Here is a 23,571-nt window from a genome sequence, read left to right on the forward strand (position 1 = left end):
GCTTCACTTTCTCCACATTTTGAGATATTCCAGATTGTATTAAATTAATTTCTTCTCTTGTAATTCTACGAATACCCCATTATGACAGTGTGGAAAAATGATTGCTACTCTGACAAAAGTTTTTAAAAAAATTAATATTGAAAAATATTTTTTTCTGCCAGGTTAAGAGTCTGCAAACTGAATTTTACTTTGTTTTGATGGACTGACCAGCAAATAGTAATACATACAAGCTTTATGTAAACAATACTACTGTTAATCATTACATTCAACAAATTTAAAAAGTCAAAAGTCCTGAATGTGTCTCCACAACACTGTTCTGTCATGTTCATGTCATCAAATTCAGTTCAAATTCCATGTCCTATTTAAACAAATGTAGACAATATGACAATTCTAATAACTCGAACACAGAAACTGAGGAGAAAAAAAATTAATTAAACTTTTGCTCCTGCTGTCTTGATGTCCAACCCACAGCTTTCATTAAGAATACATGCCTATCATTGCATCTGATCTGTTTCAAATAGTAAATCTCACCCCCCTGATCAGGTGTTTTCCCCCAGGTTCTAAAAACAGAACCACTGATAAAAACAAATACAATCTGGACAAATCATTAATGTAGAACCACAGGCTGATCTTCACCCTCCCATTCATCAGCAAAATAATTGAAAAAGCTGTTTTTTCAGCAGATAAATGGTTTATTAATGACCAATCGCTTTGACGTCTTTCAGTACGATTTCAGTCCACAGTACTAAGACTGTCCTAGTCAAAGGGTTCAATGACATCCATATAAACACAGACTGTGGAAGAACCACAGTGCTGGTTCTGTTGGATTTCAGGGCAGCATTTGACACTGTTGACTATGACAAAGCAATTTCATAGCTGGATTGGACTCTGGTACAGTACTTAAACTTAAGAGGAATTTGTTAGTTTCAATAGATAACTTCTTATCTGTGCAGACACAAGTTGGGTACTCCAAGGTTCAGTCCTCGGACCCCTTCTATTCAATATCTATATGCTGCCATTAGCTCAGGTTATAACAAGAGATATGTTTTGCTACCAAGCATTTGCGCTCAATGAAACAAAACTAACCAAATAATTTTTGGACCTAAAAAAGAAAACATGAAGAGTAAGATTCAGTTATTACAGCGATCCGGGTGAAATCTAGGAATAGTGATGGACTTGTACCTGAACCTTCAAGGACACATAAAGACAGTTACAAGGACGGCCTTCTATCACCTGATGAACATTTCTAGGATTAAAGGACTAATGCGTCAGCTTATCACTGAATGATTTACCACTAAATTACTTTAAAGAACTAAGTTGTCATATTTAGCTTTCATATTTTCATGTCTGAGTCAAGTCTGCTCTGCATACCCTAAAACTAAACATGGAGAAAAACCAGTCATAGTTTCTATGCTCCTGAAACTGTAAAAATGTTGAAACAGAGTTACTTTAAATCAAGGCTAAAAACCTATTTATTTAAGTCGACAAGTAATAAGTAAATCCTTATTACTTCTCTTTATTCTGCCATTGTTATGACTGAAGGCTGAATTGCTTCAGTCATGAATGAATTGAAGCAATTGTACAAAATTGCTTCAATTCAAACATAAAAAATTAACTTGACAAGACATGCAAATAATAAAGCAATTCAAAAGAGTTCTTCAGATCTGCTGATTACAGATAGACATCAAAGCTGTCAAAAAAAAACCGAAACCACGGAAAGCCCCTGCCTTTTTTCAAAACAGTTCAGTTCTGACATTTCCTGCTTCCTCCTCTCACACTAGTCTGACAGGTCGGGTTTAGCGAAATAACTCTACTTTGAATAAAGAGACCGGCAAAGTCTGCGGAAGATAAGAGGAAGAAAACTGACTTTTTATAGGAAACCTTTAAAAGAGAAAGTAACATTTCCCAGACAAAATTCTTTAGAGTTCAAATCGCACAACCAGGAAGTCTCATGGATTCAACAAAAATCTTTTGTTCGATCTGTTTGGATCTACTGAAGGATCCAGTAACTATTCCCTGTGGACACAGCTACTGTATGAACTGCATTAAATGCCACTGGGATGGAGAAGATCAGAGGAGAATCCACAGCTGCCCTCAGTGCAGGAAAGAGTTCATACCGAGACCTGGACTGGTGAAGAACATTATGCTAGCAGAGTTGGTGGAGGAGTTGAAGAAGATTGGACTCCAAGCTTCTCCAGCTGATCACTGCTATGCTGGACCTGAAGATGTGGCCTGTGATGTCTGCACTGGGAGGAAGATGAAAGCTGTCAAGTCCTGTCTGGTCTGTATGGCTTCTTATTGCCAAAATCACCTCCACCCTCATTATGAATCACCTACGTTTAAAAAACATAATCTGGTTGAAGCTTCTACTAAACTTCAGCAGAACATCTGCTCTCATCATGATGAGGTGATGAAGATCTTCTGCCGTACTGATCAGGAGTGCATCTGTTATCTCTGCACTATGGATGAACATAGAGGTAATGAAACAGTCCCAGCTGAAGCAGAAAGGACTGAGAAGCAGAAGGAGCTCCAAGTGAGTCTGGATCAAATCCAGCAGAGAATCCAGGACCAAGAGAAAGATGTGAAGCTGCTTCAACAGGAGGTGGAGGCCATCAATGTCTCTGCTGATAAAGCAGTGGAGGACAGTGAGGAGATCTTCACTGAGCTGATCCGTCTCCTCCAGGAAAGAAGCTCTGATGTGAAGCAGCAGATCAGATCCCAGCAGGAAACTGAAGTGAGTCGAGTCAAAGATGTCCAGGAGAAGCTGGAGCAGGAGATCAGTGAGCTGAAGAGGAAAGACGCTGAGCTGGAGCAGCTCTCACACACAGAGGATCACAACCAGTTTCTCCTCAACTACCCCTCACTGCCAGCACTCAGGGAGTCGACACACTCATCCAGCATCAACATCCGTCCTCTGAGACACTTTGAGGACGTGACAGCAGCTGTGTCTGAGCTTAGAGACAAACTCTTGGACATCCTGCATGACCATCCAACAAATTTGAGAATGTGCATTAGAATGGTAAAATCAGTGTTAAAACTAGTAACAAAACCCAGACATGATTTCTTGAAATACTCACAAGAAATCACTCTGGATCTAAACACAGCATATATAAATGTGTTACTATCTGAAGGTAACAGAAAAGCTACATTGATGAAACAGCAGCAGTCTTATCCTGAACATCCAGAAAGATTCACTTACTATGATCAGGTTCTTAGTAGAAAGAGTCTGACTGCATGTCGTTACTGGGAGGTGGAGTGGAGCGGGGAAGGGGTTCGTCTAGCAGTCGCATACAGGAGCATCAGACGAGAAGGAGGATCAGATGAATCCGCATTCGGACGAAACGACAAATCTTGGGCTTTACGTTGTGACAAAAATAGTTATCAATTTTGGCACAACAATATTAAAACTCCAGTACCAGGTCCAGTTTCCTCCAGAATAGGAGTGTACCTGGACCACACAGCAGGTATTCTGTCTTTCTACAGCGTCTCTGAACCCATGACTCTCCTCCACAGAGTCCAGACCAGATTCACTCAGCCTCTACATGCTGGAGTTTGGCTTTTTGACTATGGATCCACAGCAGAGTTCATTAAAGCCAAATAGAACAAATCTAGGGACAGAGGGTCAGTTTGGGATCACATGTGATTTGACTTGACTCCCTGTATGTCTGCAAACATCCATAGAACATTTAACTTTTACCAAAAGTAGAGTAGTTAAGAAGTCAGATAAACATGTTATTCTGTATTTGCTTTTGTGTGTCTACTGATGATTTAAATGTGTGTGAAGTTAACCTCAGAGCTCCTACTGAAACTTTCTTCAATCACAGTTCAACTCGACTGATTGGATTCAACAACAGTCTTAGATGTTCAAAGATGATCGAACCTTTATTATGGATGTAATTTTCAAATTCAAATAAAATTTGTTGAGTCATTGTTTTCATCGCCAACAGTTCTATTCAATGGCATTTTGTTCAAGTTATTCTGGGAACATTAAATTCATAAGATGCTTGTTTCATGTAATCTTTTTACAATTTCATATTTTTATTATTTTCCATAATTGCTTATTTGCCAAGTCTTTCCACAAGATGTTTTGTTAGTGCTATTTTTTCTCTGTCTGTAAAATGCTACATTAATAAAATACACTTGGGCAATAATCAGCAAAAATTATTCGGTTAAGCTACATGACTGATTTCTAAAAACTAATTTTTAGAGCAGGAGTGAGAATGTCCTTTTGCTTCTTTCAGATCCCCGCTAAAGTCTTTTGTACTCAGTATAGTAACTAAACAGTCCTGCAGGTGAGCGAACAGTCAAAGTAGTAAGGTGTTACTTCTTTTTTCAAAGTTAAATAAACATCTGATTATAGTATATAGACATACTGACAATAATGTAGTTCCTTCAAACTGACCCACTGGGAGAATGAGCAAAAGTCTATAATTTTTATTTTTTTTCCCCACACTTTATAACAGAAAAAAAATGTATTTATTTTTTGGTTAATTTTGATGTTCAACAATAATGCTTTTGTCTTTTGTTGCCATTTGTCATGTTATGAACCCCCCTTTATAATATTTGTTTTATTGTGAATTGGTACATTTTGTATTGAGGCATTTTAAAGATTTTTCTTGGATATGAAAAGTTGTGATTTGAGTTATTAGGAAACATGGAGAATTTAATGCCATTAGTTTGTTTCTATGCGCTATTTCAGGTATAAGTACAGGAGAAGAACACTTAGTGATTATGAGAACAAGATGTCTTGAAAGTGGCATGAAGTTTTGCGTTTTGAGTAAAAGACACAGCCTTTATTAGGTTGTTGCAATTTTAGTCAGAATACAGGAAGATATTTGGCTCAAGCTGTGTCGGATTGAGGTTGGATTATGTTTGCGCTATAAACAAACCATCTCTGCATGTTTTGTAACGTATCCTAGTCTGACTGCTGTGTTTACATCTAAACAAATGAGACTCATCAGGCGGGAAACTGACTAAACACACCAGGTGTGAAAACACCCAGAGATTCACAATTGCTAAAAATGAAACACTTTGACTTAAAACTTATGTGAAATAATTTAGTGGACTGATGACAAAATTGGATTAAAAAAAGGTGTTTACCTACCTGCAGATACTTACCGTCAGAGAACTATTCTCTGAACAGTTCATTCAGCTCCATTCATGCATCATTTAAATCAACAAATGGTTGGAAAAAGGAAACAAAGGCTTTATTTTGCACAATCAATTTACAGTTCAATTAAAGTGAATTAATTGCATATTTTGTATTTACTGACAGGTCATAATTGCAAAAAGAGACTGAAGAGAGAAAGGTCTTTGAAGCAGTGATCAAATCCCATGATGGCGTTAAAATTCAAGATGGATCCAGTTCTCCTATTGGTCAGGAAAAACAGTGAATAAAAAAGAAATTATCAAGTCCAGAGGAAACAAAGTAATAAAACTATCAACAGTTCATCAATGTGTAATCATTTCCTTTAATCTCAAATGTCTAAATCTGAGATTACAGACTCCCTCCATCTCCAGTTAACAATAAAAACTATCCAGGCTCATTCAGGTCCTTTAATAGCCACCTGGCAATAAAAAGTAAAATAAAATAGAAATACTGGAATGGATTTATTCATGTTTTCATCCGAAAATGCTAGATAAAACAACAACACAGGAAACATCCCTGTGATGTCGTCAAAAGTTCAAAAATCTGCTAAACTCCTCATCAGAGGAATGAAATGTAGTTTTTAGGCACAATCCCACGTTTTCCGCCTACAACTCCCAGAATCCACTGCTCATCAACCAGCTCCACCTGCGTTAGTATGTCACCGACCTGCAGGAGACAGAACAAAATAAATCGTTCAAAACTGATTTCAGCAGAGGATTTAATTTTTAAAAAACCTTTATGTACCTTGAGTGTGAGCTCATCCTGGTTCTCTGCTGTGAAATCAAACACAGCTTTAGCCGTTCCTTTAGCTGCAGACTCCTGGCCTGTGATTGGCTGAGCTGATGAGAAAAAATAAAATGGACAAAAAACAGAAGACGCCTTTTTAAAAAGTTCTCCTCAATAAAATATCAGCCTAACATCTTAAATTTTCACAAATTGAGCTTAAAATGTAACTGTAAACTCATCTTATTCTTATATTTTTATTTTATTTTTTATTTAAAGGCCTTATAGTTGCTTAAACAGCTTTATAAGTGTATTCTCATACCCTGACTGGGTTGTGTGAAAGCAGCAGGAAAAAGCCCCTCCCTCCCATCCAGTTGTCCTCTCCTCCACTCTGCATCCACATGCTCCGTCACTTGAATCAGCGCCCCCTTCTGGAAGGACAAGTCCTCTGTAGTCTGACCCGGGAAGTCGAACAGAGCCACCACCCACTCGTCTGTCTGTTTACACAAACGACTCGGTTTTAGAGCGTTTATAATTTCATACACTGACTAAAATCAGTGCTGCTTTGCAGGAGAACATTTATAAGACTTTATTATTAAAAATATTGTTTTAATGACACAAAGTGATGTACATAGAAGATGTAGCTAAACACACTCACCTTTAAATCTGATGGTTGTTTTAGTGATGCTGAGGAAAAATATGCAAAATAAATGAGAAAGATTGTTTTTAAAGACAAAACAATGAAAATGAAAGCAGAGAAAAAACAAGAAGCTCATAACAAAACCATATTTAATTATATAACATGTTCAAAAACTAGAAGTTGGATTAGCAGACAGTGAATACAAATAGTAACAATTTTCTGTTATTGTGCCAAAAACGTAAGTATAATAACGTTTAGAGTTTCTACACTCTGAGGCTTCAGTTACACCAGGAATATTGTAGTTTTCTACATAAACATGTTTCTGTCCGGTGCTGCGTTATTCAGATACTGACCTTAGAAGCAAACATGAAGTCCAAATTGATGATTGCTAGCTGCTCTCTCTCTCTCTCCCTCTCTGCTACTTATCTAATCCTGATCGCTCAATCACAAAAGTACACAAGCATGACAAGAGCTTATTTATCCTCCGTTTCTATTGATAAGCTGAAATGTTTCCATTTCCTTCAAGTCATTGAATATAAAATGTGATTTTTGTGTAGTGACATTTTGTTGCCAGTTTTGAAAACATACCCAAACACATTTCCTTCCTCTTACGCCTGGTTCACACAGCAAGATTTTAAAATGGTCAGACGATGTTTCCACACACAAAAGATCATATATATAACGAGAAAAAAAAAATCTAGGTTACGATTTGGTGAGCAACTGAGTAAAGAAAAATGGTACATTCTGCACATTTTTCATTTAACCACTTACCTTGTTTGTACAATATTAGAAATATATTAACATATGAACATAAATAAATAATTACATTTATTTTTTTTTAAAGAAAGGAAATGTTTTAATGCCTAAAATGCTAGAATAAAATATTCTGTCAGTGAATTTGAACCACTAACAGTTCAAATTTTAGCCAAATTGATTTTGTGAGATTTCAGGTGGGAAATTTTACAAACTCTCACAAAATCTCTCGATATCAAACATGAGTTCAGAATAAACAAACATGGCCGACAAGGAAGAATCAATAGTGATAGTTTGTAGATTATATTTGAGAAAAAACTATAGAAAAACTTTCTAGGGTGCCATGATGGTTGCTTTGTCTTCTTTATTTGGAATTAAGGAATATCTCGAGTTTATCCGAATAATCGAGTCATAATAAAAATCAGCATTAAAATCTTGCTGTGTGAGCCACGAATTACCAACTTAACTCAGGTGAGTGTAAACATTCATTCCAGCGATTAAAGAGTTAAACATTGACGTAAAGCTAGAAGAGTAAAAGCTTTCTTTGTCTCACCAGGGCTTTCCGTTTCTCCAGTTTCTCCTGGCGTCGGCTCTGGAAGAGGCTCCACCACCTCCATGAAGTTGAGTGGGAATATTCCCGTTCGGCCGTGGATCTGGCCCCGGCCCCACTCCTGGCCAACCAGCTCCAGGAGGCCGATGACGTCGCCCTGAGAGAAGGTCAGCTCATCCTCATCCTCTCCTTCGTAGTCAAACAGAGCGACGCATCGCGGGCCGCTGCAGAGACAGACAGCACGTCTGGTTTTTCACCGCTTTCAGCTTTAATTTGTGGTTTTGTGAGCGTCGTTTCTCTCTGACCTGACAGCAGGAAGGTCCGGCTGCTCTTTGAGCTCAGCAGGCTGGACAGGCAGAATGGACTGAAGAGAAACAGGGGAACAACATTTAAAACACCAGACAACACTGACTGAACATTCTCATTAAAGTCCAGTTAGTTCTGCTTGTGACGCTTTAGTTTACATGTCAATTGGTTTATATAACACATTAAAACAACAGATGTTGACAAAAGTGTTGCACAATTCACCAGTAAAAACAAGAAAAATACATTTAAAAGTGTAAGACGTTTATCATTATAAAAGAAACTCAGACTCTGTTTGAATCGACCACCAAAGAATAAAAATGGGTTTTAAATGTAAATATGATGGATTCCCTGTTGGTTTGTTAAGTGGAAACTTTGGCATTTTAACATGACAATAATTTATATAAGTAACAAAAAATTAAAATCAGGCAAAAGAAAATGTTTCAGTTTCTCTCAGTAAAAAACTGCAACAGAAACTGCAGGTCTGAGTCTGGTTGATCTTTGGTTTGATTCAGTGGGCAGAAAATCCAGAAACTACTCAATTAAGAGCAGAAATACTTCATAATAAAGTTGTTCAAGTGAAAGTAAAACGTTCAGCGTAGTACAAATACTCCCAAAAGTACATTTTTACTGAAGTAAACGTATGTAGTTACTACCAACTGTGAGATTTTGCTGCTGCATTGAACTGTCATGAAGTTCATCACAATACAGATTGTTGTATTAGACATGATAGTCTGCCACCTAGTGGTGGAATTTATACAACTTTGGCTTTTTAGGGAGTGAATGATGATTTATTTCTTGATATTTAAAATCATCCTCTTTATTTGATGTTTTCAGGATGTTGTAGAAAAACTGATTCTCAGCTGGATTTTTGTTTAAATATAAAAAATTAATATTTTAATTGACACACTGGCTTTATTTTAAGCCAGTGTGTCAATCTGTTATTTTTCAGCTCAAAAGCTACATCCAGAAGCTGTGTTGGAGTTTTAACCATCTGAGAGACGAAGGCTTGTTGAAATTGTGTAAAAACTTTAAATATTTAATCAATAAGCTTCCAGGAATTACACTTTTTAACAAGAATAAATAACATCTGTCTGGTCGGTACCTGGAAGTCAGACGGGTTGAGGTCTTCTATGGCCGTTTTCGACTCGCCGTCCTGATGTTGGACCGTCTCTGGCTGGGTGTCCAGGTCCAGGAGACACTGAGACGGGCTGATGTCGGCCGTAACGCCGCTCTGATCCAACCCTTCACCCACCTGCTGCGACTCGACAGACGCAGGGTTTGGATCGTCAAGAACGATCAGGACTTCCTGTTTCTGGAAAACAAATTTAAATTACTACAATCCTCTGTGTTTCGTTATGATTCTATGTGCGTTTGTGTGAGATTACCATGTAGCTGATGTACAGAGGGTGTCCAGGTTTGGGGCGCGGCGGCAGAGGCGGGCCTTTCTTTGATGCCCTCTGAGTCTGCATCTGATTGGCCGATGAAAACGGCTCAGCTTTACCAGCAGCGATCTGATTGGTTGAGGAGTTAATTGCTGGGGGAGGCGGTCTGCTGGGGGCGGATTTGATTGGTGGAGGACGAAGAGGGAGGAGCTTAACACTTGGACTTGGGAAAGAAAAGGACAAAATATGAATGAAACAGTCTGAACTTATGATTATGTGTCTTTACTCCTTTAGGACAAAAAAATTATTTAAAAAATACATAGACAGATTAAACATTTTTCTGCAGGTGGAGTAAAGCAGCCACAAATCATGCAACTGACGGTTATTGTACTTATTGGTTAGTCTTACTTCTGATGATTAATCAATCTTTGTTATACAGTATTATAAATACATTAAAAGAAGAAAATATACATTTTTGTACCAGAAATGCAATAACTTTAGTGAACACTTAGTCCTTTATAGCAAAAGATTCATGGGCAGATATAAAAAACATCATTTTGTGAAAAGCTCGGTTGTTTCTGCTTGACTTAATATCAGTACAGTGCAGGGCTGATCGATTGATTATTTTTGGATTAATCGAAAAACCATTTAACAGGATACGTTTTACACAATTGTACCAGGTGAAGCTAAATCTTCCACTGGAGGAGATTTAGGTAGAATATATTAAAAACAAAGAAAATTTTCCATCTTAAATGCAAAATGTACGTAATTTTGGTGGAGCTTTGGCTTAATCACCGCACTGAGTGTGTTGTTCATTCAGCAAATTGTCCTTTTTAGAGACTATATACTCCTGTAAACAATTAATTCATTACTAAATTAGTTGCCGATTATTTTAATAATCAATTCTTCACGATTAATTGTGTCAACCCTCCAGCCATGTTCTCTATTCATTCACTCAGAAACATCAAACCTGCAGTCTTTGGGTTATTTTTGAAAGTACTGATATAAATGGTATATTAGACCTCAAACACAGATCTGGGTGAAACAGAAACTTTCTACATAAACGACCTTAAAAACATGTCATCTCCATCCACAAACAGAATGAGGCTTTTAATCAGTGTTTAGGTTCAACTATTCGGTCTTTTCTTACCGCTGAGGGAGAGTCGGCCCAGCAGACGCTGGGTTAGCAGGGATGCTAGCTTCAGCTTTGGCCTGGGGAACAGAGGCTTTCCTCACGGCGGGGGCCGGAGTCGGAGTCGGAGGTTTCGGTGGTCCTGGAGGTTTGGTGGGTGCAGCTGGACTGACCGCTGCAGCTTTCAGAGGGACTGGGTTTGGATCTGGACGCGCCGGTGGCACTGCAGTTGGTTTGGGAGCCAGACTGGGGGCTGCAGGAGGAAAACAGGTGATTAATTCTATTTAGTCATCATATAAACCTAAGATGAATAAATCTGGTACATAGAAAGGTAGATCTGTAGCTACTTCTATTACAGTTAGTGTGGTAATTGTATTGTTTTGACTTTTTTAATTTCTGTGTTGCTACAATCATCTCTGATAGGACATTAGCGCCCTCTGCTGGCCTTAAACTCTCATGCAACTGTTGCATGAAGTTTGTACAGATCCATCAATAATTCAGAAAATTGCGTCACCAGGTGAAACTCTATGTAGATTATTTAAACAGATTGGTGTTTTCCAGCCTTTATTTCTGTCAGTTACAATGGTTTTCTGCTAAAAGACATTTAACCAATAAAAAAACATTTCAAGTTCAGCATGAGAAATAATCGCCATGTGTGAAGCTGCAGGTGGTTCAGGTAAAACAACAATGGCTCTATTTCACTTGATGAAAGAAAACTGAAAATATGCTGAAACACTGAGTTCCTTTACATCAAGTTTTAAAAAACAACAATACCTGTTTGGAGCTGAATTTGATTAATAATAACTGGAAGAACATATTTGATTATATTAATGCTGGCATTTGACAAAATGAAATGTTTATTGCTTGTTTCATAATTGGTTGTTGTGTAAACAAAATAAACTTGAGTTACTATTGAGTCAAGAAAAGGTTCTGATGTTCACAGGAACTAAAACCAAGGACCAGGTTATTAGTTGCTCGCTGTGTTGCTGGATGACATTTTGCTTTAATTCTTTGTGAATAGCTTCATAGAAAATCCCTGAGATTTTGCTCCATGACAGAATGAGGTAGTTTCTGCAGGTTTGTTGGCTGAACTTTCATGATGCGACTCTCTCATCCTGCTAAATCTCAAAGGCTGTTCAATTATTGGTTTGAGATCTTGAGACTGTGGAGGTCACAGGAGCGCAGTGAACTCCCAGTTTAAGAACAAAACGGTTTGTTTTGAAACACAAAGTGTTGCAAACTTTGTTGTTTGAGTACACTCAGGAGAGAGTACTCCTCTTCTGACAGGTCACTGTCAACAGAGGAGTACTCTGGTCATTAAGGGAAGGAAATGGTCAGCAACTCTGAAAACTTTGATGCTTAAAATGTGAGCGTTGGAGCCTATTAAGTATTTGATGAATTGATAATTAGCGAAATGCAGCTTTAGTTGCTCTGATTGTTTGCTGCGAAAAAGTGAAAGTTTTTCTACCTGGATAATATTTGTGTTATAAGTAAAGTTAAACGGCCTATTTGAAACCAGCGAGCTCTCCAGTCTCGTTTTCTAAAACTACCTTGACATGTTTACAGAAAATGGTTTTGATTATATTATATGAAAGATGCACAAATATTTGACTTGTGGTTTTGGCTTCGTTGCTGCTCTGACTGTGTTGTTCTGTCAGCAGATGGCCTCGTTTGAATCTGTAACTCCAGCTAACGATTAATCGATTGGTGAGCAAGTTGACAATTATTTTTCATATTCAATTAATCGTGATTAATCACAATTAATCATTTCAGCCCTATTAGTACGGGGTCATTTCAGCAAAATGTTGCTATCAAATCAGAGCAGACTGAAGCAACTTTAATGTTTAGCTTGACTCAGTTGAATGTCAAACCAAACATAAAAGTTGCCTCTGGTTTGATGATATAAATTCAACATTTGGCTCAAATCAATGCTTATTAATGCGGTTTTGGCAGAACTTCAGAGTCATATTTAAATATAGAGATTAGACATATAAGTACTGATGTGGTTTTATTTCTACCACGAGGCATCAACAAAAAGCCCCCAACCGTCTGCATCTATTGGTTGACAGCCTAACTTAAAGAGCCAATCAAACTGCTGAAGGCAACACACACCAAGACTCCTACACACAACAACAGTGGGAGCTTGTTTCTTCTCACACAATCATCCCATTCTCCTCCCACAAAGTTTAGATTGCATCACACAGGCCTCCCTCTTTGAGCTGGACCCAAGCACATAGTTACATACAAACACTTAGCACATAAAACCACTCCACATGTTTGCATGTTTCTGCCACAAAACAAATGAGCTGCATTTGTGTCTCTAAGCTCTCAAACGCCCCATTGTGCCGCAGCTACATCCAGATCAGTGCCGAAGAAACTCGGACACACAGCAGGGCCTGTAGTCTTACCGCTGGCTCTGCGAGGGGAAGTCGGTGCTGCTGGCTTGACGGTGGAACGGATACTTCCTCCTTTCACAGAAAAAGGAAATAAACACAACATGGAAAATCATTTAAAGTGTAACTAATCCCCAAAAGACAACTGTTGGTTTTGCTGATATATTAGCTGTTCACTAGGTTCTATAGACCCTAAATAGGGTTTAGGACGGTTCCACAGGACCTGCTAGTGGTAAATGGAGAGTAAAAAACCTAAATATATTAACTAATATTTAGGTTAATTAAATAACTTAAATAAACAACATATTTAAACAGTTTACCAACAGAAAATAAGGTGATTTGGGATTACTTTAATGGCATATTTTTTACTTGCTTTAACTGTTCATTAGGACCCTGATTATTAAGATACATTTACTTTTAATGTGTTCACTTATATTCTTGGTAATTTTAAGTTAAAAAAATCAAACATTTTGTGAATTTTTAATTTTCCAAATAAAAAACAGCTTACAACAGTTTGCCAGAAAATCTTTAGGTACAGAAATTTATTATAAGTAACTTATTTTATTAATATTATTATTTTAAGTATAATAAAGTGACTTTGCATTTGTCTTCTGTGGATAATATCAATTAAGCATCGTCAAGTTCAAACAGCTGCTGGGAGGGAAGAAACACGGTCACAAAAATAAATCAGTGACTCTCTATTCACCAATGCCTCTTCACCTGCCTCAGTTTGGTCTCCATGGTAACCAGCTGCTGCACTGGCATTTTGTACTACTTTCATCACTGCTTTGTCCCAACTCTGATATCAACATCAGCATCAGGATACAAGGATTCACCAGAAGAATCTCTGCAGAGATGTTAGATCCAGCTAACATCTCTGCAGATCACACACATCCTGGACACAAACTGCTTAAGCTTTTACCTTTAAGTTAGTGCTACAGAGTGCTATTTGTGGGGAAAGAAATTAAATTAAACTGTTGCCACAGAGATGGTTTCTTCCTCCAGATTGTCTCTCTGATGCAACTAAAACAAAACAAAGACAACTGACAGCAATCCATAAAGACTGCTAACTGGAAATATTAACGTTTCTTACTCAGCTGTAGTGACGAGAGAGAGAAAGAGAATTAGACCAAACCAGCATTTATCAGCAACAATACGGTAAGCAGCTCACCGAAGACCGACTCCAACCACATCACACTCTGTGCAACCTCACTAGTAAAGTTTGGTTAAACTTTACTGTCCTTGAAGGGCAAGTTGCTGCACACTCAGCAGGTCCGCACATAAAAAACAACAACAGCCTCATTAACAATCTTCAAGCACAGACAAGACAAAGTCTGCTTCCAGACTGTGTCTGTCTATCGGTTCTACAGAACATTATTCTCTCATCTTGACGGTTCAAACTCGACCCGTAGTGTTGTAGCTTTCGTTATAGAGGTCAATAAGACTGTTAAGAGGAATGCCAGATATTTTACTGCTTTCTTTAATAATGTCCTGCAAACTGTTTATAATTTCTGACTGTTGAGTTTGAAAAAAACAAGCCCTCCATTATCACCCATAGATAAATAAAGGTTCTCCTTGTCTGGACTGAAACCAGGAGAAACAAAAACAACATTGTAGAGCATGAAGTCGACAATAAAATTAGTTTCCCTTGAGTTAGGAAGACAGAAGACATTTATACATTCTTGTACAGGATATAGATAAATATTTTTATTTTATGATTTTAGTTCAGGTTTATCTTGCTGTTCAATAATTGCAGAAATGTTAAAGAAAAATAAGTAAACCAGAGTAGATTATTATGCAAATACCAGGAGGGATGTAAACACATATTGACTTTGTAGTAATAGTTACTGAGTCTGGGAGGAAGGACATGCGATGACGTTCCTCTGTGCACCCAGGATGCAGCAGCCTGTCACTGCGGTACGATGGCAAATGTGGCTTTTTGATACGAGTCGCATCAATCGAGGACTAAAACCTGACATCAAGTAACACTGAGGCAGCAGGGTAGAAGAAGCAAGAAATGTGATGCTAATGTGTTAGCATCAATGATACTGGTCATTTTGTTTATTTGGTGATTGTTGTAAAGATCTCTAATAGAGGAGCTTTATTATTTAGTTTTATTTGCTCTGCTGACCTCTGATTAAATGTCCAGTTTAGAAAGAAAACTAGAACTTGGGAGACTAATGCTAATTTTTTAAAACACCATTATCGTCTAAAGCAGTGGTCCCCAAGCTACGGCCACATTTGGTCCGGCCCCCTGAACAATACCAGAGAGCATTCAGATTTTTTTTCATATATTGTATTTTCCGGTTTAAATGTGGATTTTTCTTCAGCCACCAGGGGGCTCTGTAGCAGGAAGTGTGTCCTGTAAACTGTGGGTGCTTTTAGGGAACTGCTTGACTTTTATATTATTTAATCAGTACGGTTGTTTGCTAGCGGTAGAGCAGATGAACGCCGCATTCCAGGTTTCCCTCAATGAAATATATACTAGTCAGTCCCAGTGACCGTTTCACTAACGGTATTTACCCATGTGCTTTCTGGGTAAAAATCAATCAAGAAACACCCCCCCCCTTCTCCCCTCCTGTCAACAATTTCCGGCAGTGCAGGTCATTAACTGACTCCGGCCCCCCACCAGAGAAGGGAAAGGTTATGTGGCCCTCACAGGAAAAAGTTTGGGGATCCCTGGTCTAAAGTTAAGGAAATACATTTTTTACCACTGTGTAGCAACTTCAGAGTAAACCGTGGTGGTGATAATGATCTCATATGAAGCTCATTTGCAGGCCATTGTGGAGTCAATAACTTAACTTCCTTATCAGCAGCTGCTGCTAATTCAGGCTATCTGGCAGCGTAAACAGGAAGAAGAACACTTCCTTCTAGCAAATATTTGGAAAGTTACCAGAGGCAATTTAGCAAATATCTGCTAACAGACATGAAGAGTTTTCACAACCACATCAAGTTAATCATGTAATTTTTAGAGCTCATCCACTAAGGCTGCTGGGCAAAAGAAATGGAAAAAAGAAATAAGAAAAGTCAACACACAAACCTGAAGCGTTAGCTGAAAATATTAGCAGCGATGCAGAAACACTGGATCATTCAGATTCAATAAAAATGTAATGACTCTCCTGACTAAACAGAGGTTTCAGTGAGAAAACCACAGATTGTTCATCGAGTGTCAAAGAGGTCAAGTGTCATCATGAAAACACCTGACTGAGATCCTAAGGAAATGAGCAAAAACGTGTAGTTGTTGATAAAACTAGAAGATTTTCTGCTTTATTATTCAGGTTTGTTTGCATTTTTAAATGCCTGAAGGGTTGAGAAGACAGAAGAAAACATTGGTCTTAGAAAATGATCAGGTAAAAATAACAACAAACTTTAAAGAAGCTTTGAAAGAATTAAATAAAGACCATGCAATTAACTTTAATTAAAATTGTAATTAAGTCCCAACTCTCAATTGGTTAAAAGTTGTTCAGAGTGGCGATGTAACCTGACTAAAGCTCACCTGTTTGGGTCACAGTGTTCTGCGTAGCTTCGCCTCCACTCTGCGGCGGCGCGCCCAGGCTGGCTCTGGGGGCGACCGGAGGCCTCTTTGGGGGTCCTGTGTTCAGGGGGAAGGAGTCGCTGCTGATGGAGGACGTGAGTTTGGGTGGAGGCGGTCGGGGCGCCGGGACTGGGGCGCTGGATGGGAGCGGTTCTGTAACAGTCTGTGGTTTTGGAGTTGTGGCGGGTTTTTCAGGGGTTTGGGAAGGTTTGATGTCTGACCCTGGATCAGATTTTGATGCTTCTGCAGAAGACGGAGCTTCAGGGTTTGACTCTGCCGTTTCTACACTGCCTGATTCCACAGCAACACCTTCGTCTTCCCAGAATACCTTGCTGGAGGGCTTGGGGGAAGGTGAAAAGCTTTTCGGCTTTGGAGCGATGACAGGTGGGGTTGATTTGGCCGGTTGCCCCTGGAGACGAGGCCGAGGTCGAGGCTCTGGTCTTTTTGTGACAACGAAACCCTCAACATTCCCCGTATTTAAGTCTCCACAGCTCTCGTCAGCGACCTGCTGCTCGAACGCTTGTATCCTCGCTCTCAGAGTCGCCATGTCCTCTTCCTCCTCTCCGTCCTCGCTCTCTGATTGGCTGCGCTCGCTGTCGTCGCTGCAGTGATCAGGGAAGCCCCAGTCGTCGGAGCTGAACGCCTCCAGCAGCTCCTGCAGGTACTTCCCGTTGCTCCCCTCTGGGTTGGTGGCGTCGCTTGCTGTACGCGCCGCTAACGTTGCCAAACCGTCCTCACGCAGCTTCACCAAAGTCTGAACTTTAACCTCGTCGCTAACTGGCTGGCGAGCTAGCCTTGTGCGTGGGCGTGGCCTGGGGCGCTCCAAGGGCACATCTGGGGATGGGTCAGGCAATGCTGACGCCGAAGGTAACTGCTGGTCACTGAGGAAGTCAGAGCATTGCGTGTGTGTGGAGGTGTGTGTTAGAGGCTCAGGATGTGTGTTGGTCTCTACGCTGTCCGCCTCAGAAGAGCTAACAGTTGATTGGCTGGAGGTGATGATGACATCAGCAGCATTCGGAGGTCTGGAAGTGCAGGAAGGAGGAGGCGGCCGGGGGGGCCTCGTTGATCTTCTATCTGAGAACAGAAAACACTCCTTTTAATAGTAAACATTCAAATCTAGAACTCCCTCCAATCAGCTTCCTGGTTTACCGCGAGTCTCCTGAGGGTCGGCGGCGGGTCCTGGGTCGGTCTGTGTGGCGATGGTGGTTCTGCAAACCGAAGGTGAGGAGGAAGAGGAGGGGGCAGGAGGATGGAGAACCTGCTCCTGTGTTTTCTCTCTGATCACCTCCTCATAGGAAGGAGGCGGCTATAGAAGCAAACAAGGGTTAGAGGTGACCTATGACACTTCCATGAACAGGTTGGGACAGATCTGTGGTCTACACAAAACACGTTTATCACATTTTTACACAAAATCAGCTTAGATAATGAAATTTTATTCTGGTCAGTTCAGCCTATTTTGAACTGTTTTAGGGCGTCTTGTCACTTTAAATCCAAATAAGGTGCTCCTGGCCACGCCCCCCAACTTAACGTTTACGCTCACACGTGAAAATGGCTGCAAACAGATCCAGAATAATACAACCGGACACCTTTGAAAAGCATAACCAACAAGAATGCAGGAAGTGGTTTCTGGATGTTAAGTCGACATCAAAATATTCGTCACTTCCAGCAGCCGTTGTAAAGCGCATACGGCGGTAAAACCAGCTGACCACACACGCTGGAGCTCAGTTTGGGTTGCTAGGTAGCAGGCGTAACTGTGCTGCGGTTGCTAGGTAACAGGTGGGGTTTCTGCAGGGTTACTAGGTCAGGCGCAGTGACTGGACATTTACGACGTTACATTTAGAAACTCACTAACCACATTTAGTCACATTTTGTAATTTATTATTTATTTATTGATGCCCTCTTTGACAAACGGCAGAGAAAATAATGAAACTAAAACTATGAACAATAGGGACAGATCAGCATTCTAATGCTTAGAAATTTATCATCATAAATGATAAATGCCCACGCCTACTTCAAATTTAGGTTGGCAAGCAGTTAAAACACAGAACACCAAGAATGGATGTAATTTAAACACACAAGTAAATGACAGTAGCGTGTTTGCTGCTAAATCTCCCTCCATGTCGTAGAAATGGACTCTAAAGTTGTCGTTTATCATCCAAACCTCACCTGAATCGTCGGAGCGATCGTGGGTCCCCAGATCTGCGCAGGCGGAGGAGGAGGTGGAGGAATCCCTCCAACGGCTCCAGGAAACCAGGATGTGGAGGGCAGCGGCTCTGCTGCCAAGATGGTGATCTCCGGTCGCCTAGCAACCGACAAACAACAGGAAGTCATAAAGAGAGCGATGTGGCAGGGATGCACAAATCAAATCTGTTAGTTTATAAAAAGAACAAGGAGTCAGTTTGTAAAAATGGCTTCAGATGATTGATTCAATTATGTGTTTTTCTATTCAAGCAGTGAAAATAGTTTGTCTTAATAAAGATCAGTCAAAGTTATCAATAAGAAAAAATAGATCCTTTCTTATAATTAATATTTTTATCTCAAATGACACTGAAAGATAAACTATTTCTGGACAACCACATGTCTAAACAGATTGTGGAGTGAATATTTTTAGGTTAAAACTGTTTTACTGTATATAAAAAAATTTAAAAACCAAACTGAATCATGTTCTGGTATAAAGCTTCTAAAATATTTTCTATGACAGAATATCACAGCCAAACTAAAGTATTTAAAATACAAAAATAAAGTCATATTATTAGTAGAATAAAGTCTTCAAGAGGCTCAACATTCCTCATTTTAATGTATTTTTTGTGGAGGAGATATAAAATTACTACTTCATTCTGATAATGACTTTTTCTATTAATTCAACTTTTTTGGTGTTATTATGACTTATTCATACTTTGAAATACTGTTGTACAACTTTATCCTCATAATATGACTTAATTCTTTTTTCTCTGAATACTTTGACTTTATTCTTGTAATAAATTTTTTTCCAACTGGCTCTGATATTTCATCGTAATTTTAATACTTGAAACTTTCTACATGTTTTTATTTCTCTTCAGGCTCCATCACGTTTTTAATGGGGTGGCGCTTCAGAGATGAGGTTCGTCTGGATATAGTTGAATTTATCCTAAATTATATAACTACTAAAAGTAGTTTAGGAAAATGTAGAGACTGAAAAACTGATCATATTTAACAAATAATAATAAGTGACAGTAATTAATGTTTTGTGTCTGTCTGACCAGTAAAAAAGGCAGAAATGTCTTATAATTTACTCCTGCTGCCCACTGGCTTTACTGCATTTATTTCAGCTGAAATAAATAATAATTATCCAGGAGTTTTACCTCCTGTCTCTGTCTCTGTCTCGTTCTCTGTCTCTGTGCGTCTCTGAGACAGTCGTGGACCTCGAAGCTGATGAGAGATTTAAAACACAGTTAAAAATAAAGCAACAATAAAGCTGAAAGCTTAATATAAATTATTCAAGAAAGATAAACCCCATATTATTATTATTATGGTGAACCTGAGCAACGTTTCAAAGCATGAACCAACGCCTTTAATACCATCACCAGAAAATCTAATGTTAGTAGAAAAACGTCTCAAATGGTTTGTAAACATAACCAGAAGTTGGATTTGATGGTTTAAGATGTTTTCGACAATATTTCATCTTACTGAACAATGATTATTTTAAGAAACTCTTTAAAACATAAAGTAAATGTTGTTGAGATCCACTTTAAATTAAATAATTTCAATCCAATCACACACTACAGAACAATAAGCTCAGTTAGTTATTCAAATGAGCTTAAAAAGAAACCCATTGCATCAATTTAAAACTGATAACCAACTTCTATTCTTTTCTCTTGTTTTTATGTGTTTTAGTCTTTATGATTCTTATCCAGTCTTTTTGGCAAAAAGTGGCATATAAACAAAACTGACGTAGTTGTTTTAAATTGGACCAAGCTTCAAGCAGAAATCAGAGCTTTTTCCTTCTTCTGTCATCTCTTTATGTTGGGATTTATAACTCAGACGAGATCCGTTTTATTTAGGCCCAAACAGCTGCATTTTAAGAAACCAGAATATGAAACCAGATGTCTAAGATATTTATAGCATTCCAGCATCAAAACGTTGACCTGACTCACTTGGAAAAGCTTCAGATTTGCAGAAGCAGAACATGTGGGTTATTTAGGATACTAGAAACCTGCGAGACATTTTTTAGAGCAACATGAGGGAAGCAAATGGTGGGAAGTCGTTACGTTTAAAACTCTGAGCCAGGCTGGGTTTCAATACACCTGAAAAGGTCAAACTGGATGTTTTCCATCATTAAAGGCAACATTTTTTCTGATTAACTAAAAGTTAAGCAACTATGTAGTCAGATTAAATGGAAAGTTTGCTTTAGTTTGAATTTCTGGTGTGGAGGTTGAATTTCTGTAACCTATAACCTGGTCAGCTCTGACCAGGTCAAATACTGATATATCTCATTGATTCTGCTTCCGTAACTGAATCACTGTTTATGGCTTATAAACATCCACCATGCAAATAATTATACATTGATTAACTCAACTTCAAAGGTTCAGACAAATAGTTAGTAAAGTCAAGTAAGTCTTTCATTTTCGTCTGGAATAAAAATAATACCTCTTTTGTATTTTTTTTAATTGACTTGACTTAATTAACTGACAAGAAAACAAAAGACAGAATTTGAAAGTCAAATCTGAACATAAACAATTTATTACCCACAAAAAGTCAAACAGTTTCACTTCTAATCAAAGTTAAACTTGACCTACTTTGGCTTCACGGTTTGTGTTCCTGCTTCACAGGAAATGGTCATAAAGTTTGTCACTTACTTCTCTTGATGACAGCTCTGATGGACGAGAGAGGACCCTGGCTGCAGAAAACAACACAGGAAACAACGTCATTTCACCTCATTCTCCAACTTTCTGTTAAAAAGCTTTTTATTACTTTTAGAGGCAAATTATCCTGATATCCAATTCTCCAGTACTTAGAATTTAAACCAGTTATTACCCATAACGAATGCTAGAAAAAAAAACAAAAAATAGTCATTCTTTAATGTTTTGAAACAAATCAACCAATAAGGATGGATTAAATATTATAATAAACATTAACATGAACACAGAGCTTAAAGTTTACCTGGACGCTAAAATCAAACAGGTTTAAACTGAGCCAAAGTTGTTGGTTTTTAAAGGTAAATATTGTGAAGCTGAATAAAAACAGTCAGACAACAGATGTTCCTGGACCTTTAACTCTGTTCTTTTGTCTTTTCCCAAGAGTTTCCCCATTAACAAAGACAAACTCATTTACACCAATGGAAACGAAGCAGTTCACTTTGTGTTCTTCTTTACAAAATTTAAAATAAAATAAAAAATTACTGCTCAAGTTATACAATGAGAAATAAAACAATGTATAGATCAGGATGCGAATAATTGATCAACTAACAATAGTTTATTAGATCAAACATTCCGTTTGATTAACTAATAACATCCACTCAAGAACAAATGACAGAGAAATTGTAACAAGATATAAAAAGACACGATGCCAATAATCATGGTTGATTTTGAGGAATCTAAAAGTTTAATAATTTGAGAAAAATCTATCATTTTATTTATTTATTTAACACAACTGAAAAAAAAGTTCACATATATAATGACGTACAAATTTAAAGTTATTGAAAGATGGAGGGCCGACTAGATTTTAAGAACTGTAGTTGTTAGTCGATCAATTAACTCATTAATTGATAACTTGCATCTCTAATTAGAATTAAGTGATTACAGTAAATGACTGACGCTGTATTAACTGTTTATTTCTGTGGGTTTTCGTACTTAATTTAAGTGTTGATACTGGCAAACAGTTTTAAAGCTTTTCCCTCCATTACATCATGTCTATAGGCGTGTGTGTGTGTGTGTGTGTGTGTGTGTGTGTGTGTGTGTGTGCGTGTGAATAACAAACAGTAAAGCAGACCAGAGTCTATTAGCAACTTCTTAAACATTTTTTAACAGTGGGGTTACATTAAGATTACTCTTAAATTAAAAACTGGAATACAGTCTATTGCTTGGCATCCGATATAAAGCAGAATCCCGACATTCACACCAATTAAACGAACAGAAAACGCTCCGTTAAGCACATTTACCATTTGATGCTTCGTCACTTGTCTATAAATTAAGGCTCTCATTTCTGAATGTTCTGAAGGTTCGGTTTTACAGGAGGGAAAAGTCATTTCTAATTGCTTTACGATGCAGTTTAAGGCTGTGACTCATCCTCTGTGGGGTTTAATTTTACACTGGTTCACTTCTGCACTCAAAGCCGCCTTTGTTTTGCAGTTTTAAACGCGTTTTGCTGAAGGTCAGCTGCTTAAAGTAATTACTGCAGCCCAAGCCTAATAAAAAGTAGGTAACTTAATTAACACGTAAAACCAATTAAATTATTCAAAACCTGACGGATCAAGTTCCCCTGTTTTTTATTGAATAAACACACACTGGCTCCTTTAACCCAGGGACATTTACAGGTCGCCATGCCAACCAGGCAACAGACTAAATACTTTTAGCAGTGTGTAAGAAGCAGAGACCAAATGGGAGGGAAGTTAAACTTGGAATCCTGCAAAGAAACAGGAGAAACGACTGATCTGCAGAAAAACAGCAGGACGACTTTAACCTCTGCACATTGGAACAGGTTTTGGTAACTCTTTATTTGAAGGGAGGTGCATAAGACTGACATGATGACGCCGTCGTAAATATGAAGGAGTCTTTATGAATGCTTACAACTGTTATGATGAAGTGTCGTTTGGTAAATAATGACATTTTTAATGTAAAGTTCCATTAAAACTTTAATTAAAAGAGTCAACTCTGAAGGAAGTTTATTTTTAGAGCACATTTCAGCAACAAGGAATCATAAAAACACGAAAATACAAAGTCAGATTGCACAGTTAACCATTAAGACATTTAGATTTTGTCAAGTGTGATTGTTACACATCAGATTGTTGATTAATGTTTCATTGATTATGTT

The 23,571-nt window shown here is 38.3% G+C and overlaps 2 protein-coding genes across 3 annotated transcripts in view; one reads left to right on the top strand and one right to left on the bottom strand.

Moving 5' to 3' along the window:
* The first annotated feature begins 1,816 nt into the window (after positions 1–1,816).
* On the top strand, positions 1,817–3,988 carry LOC103480824 (E3 ubiquitin/ISG15 ligase TRIM25-like). The gene has a single exon (XM_008436009.3). It carries the CDS (start codon positions 1,952–1,954, stop codon positions 3,599–3,601), a length of 1,650 nt encoding a protein of 549 aa, XP_008434231.2. The 5' UTR covers positions 1,817–1,951; the 3' UTR covers positions 3,602–3,988.
* Positions 3,989–5,190: 1,202 nt separating this feature from the next.
* The window catches only part of LOC103480823 (uncharacterized), a 28,578-nt gene continuing 10,197 nt past the window's right edge, over positions 5,191–23,571 (bottom strand). The window contains exons 3-17 of one of the 2 annotated variants that reach the window (XM_008436008.3): positions 21,399–21,439; positions 19,905–19,971; positions 18,730–18,865; positions 17,713–17,869; positions 16,525–17,637; positions 13,044–13,103; positions 10,654–10,888; positions 9,507–9,726; positions 9,224–9,433; positions 8,121–8,179; positions 7,819–8,039; positions 6,531–6,559; positions 6,195–6,369; positions 5,894–5,988; positions 5,191–5,815 (exon numbers count right to left, since the gene is read on the bottom strand). In XM_008436008.3, the coding sequence (XP_008434230.2) occupies positions 5,708–5,815; positions 5,894–5,988; positions 6,195–6,369; positions 6,531–6,559; positions 7,819–8,039; positions 8,121–8,179; positions 9,224–9,433; positions 9,507–9,726; positions 10,654–10,888; positions 13,044–13,103; positions 16,525–17,637; positions 17,713–17,869; positions 18,730–18,865; positions 19,905–19,971; positions 21,399–21,439 (2,926 nt within the window). In that variant the 3' untranslated portion in view covers positions 5,191–5,707. The remainder of the gene's footprint in view (positions 5,816–5,893; positions 5,989–6,194; positions 6,370–6,530; positions 6,560–7,818; positions 8,040–8,120; positions 8,180–9,223; positions 9,434–9,506; positions 9,727–10,653; positions 10,889–13,043; positions 13,104–16,524; positions 17,638–17,712; positions 17,870–18,729; positions 18,866–19,904; positions 19,972–21,398; positions 21,440–23,571) is intronic. The other variant, XM_081599311.1, reaches the window with a different exon arrangement.

The sequence above is a fragment of the Poecilia reticulata genome, chromosome 18, assembly GCF_904066995.2.
Source record: "Poecilia reticulata chromosome 18, P_reticulata-male-v2, whole genome shotgun sequence".
NCBI classification, from domain to species: Eukaryota; Metazoa; Chordata; class Actinopteri; order Cyprinodontiformes; family Poeciliidae; genus Poecilia; species Poecilia reticulata.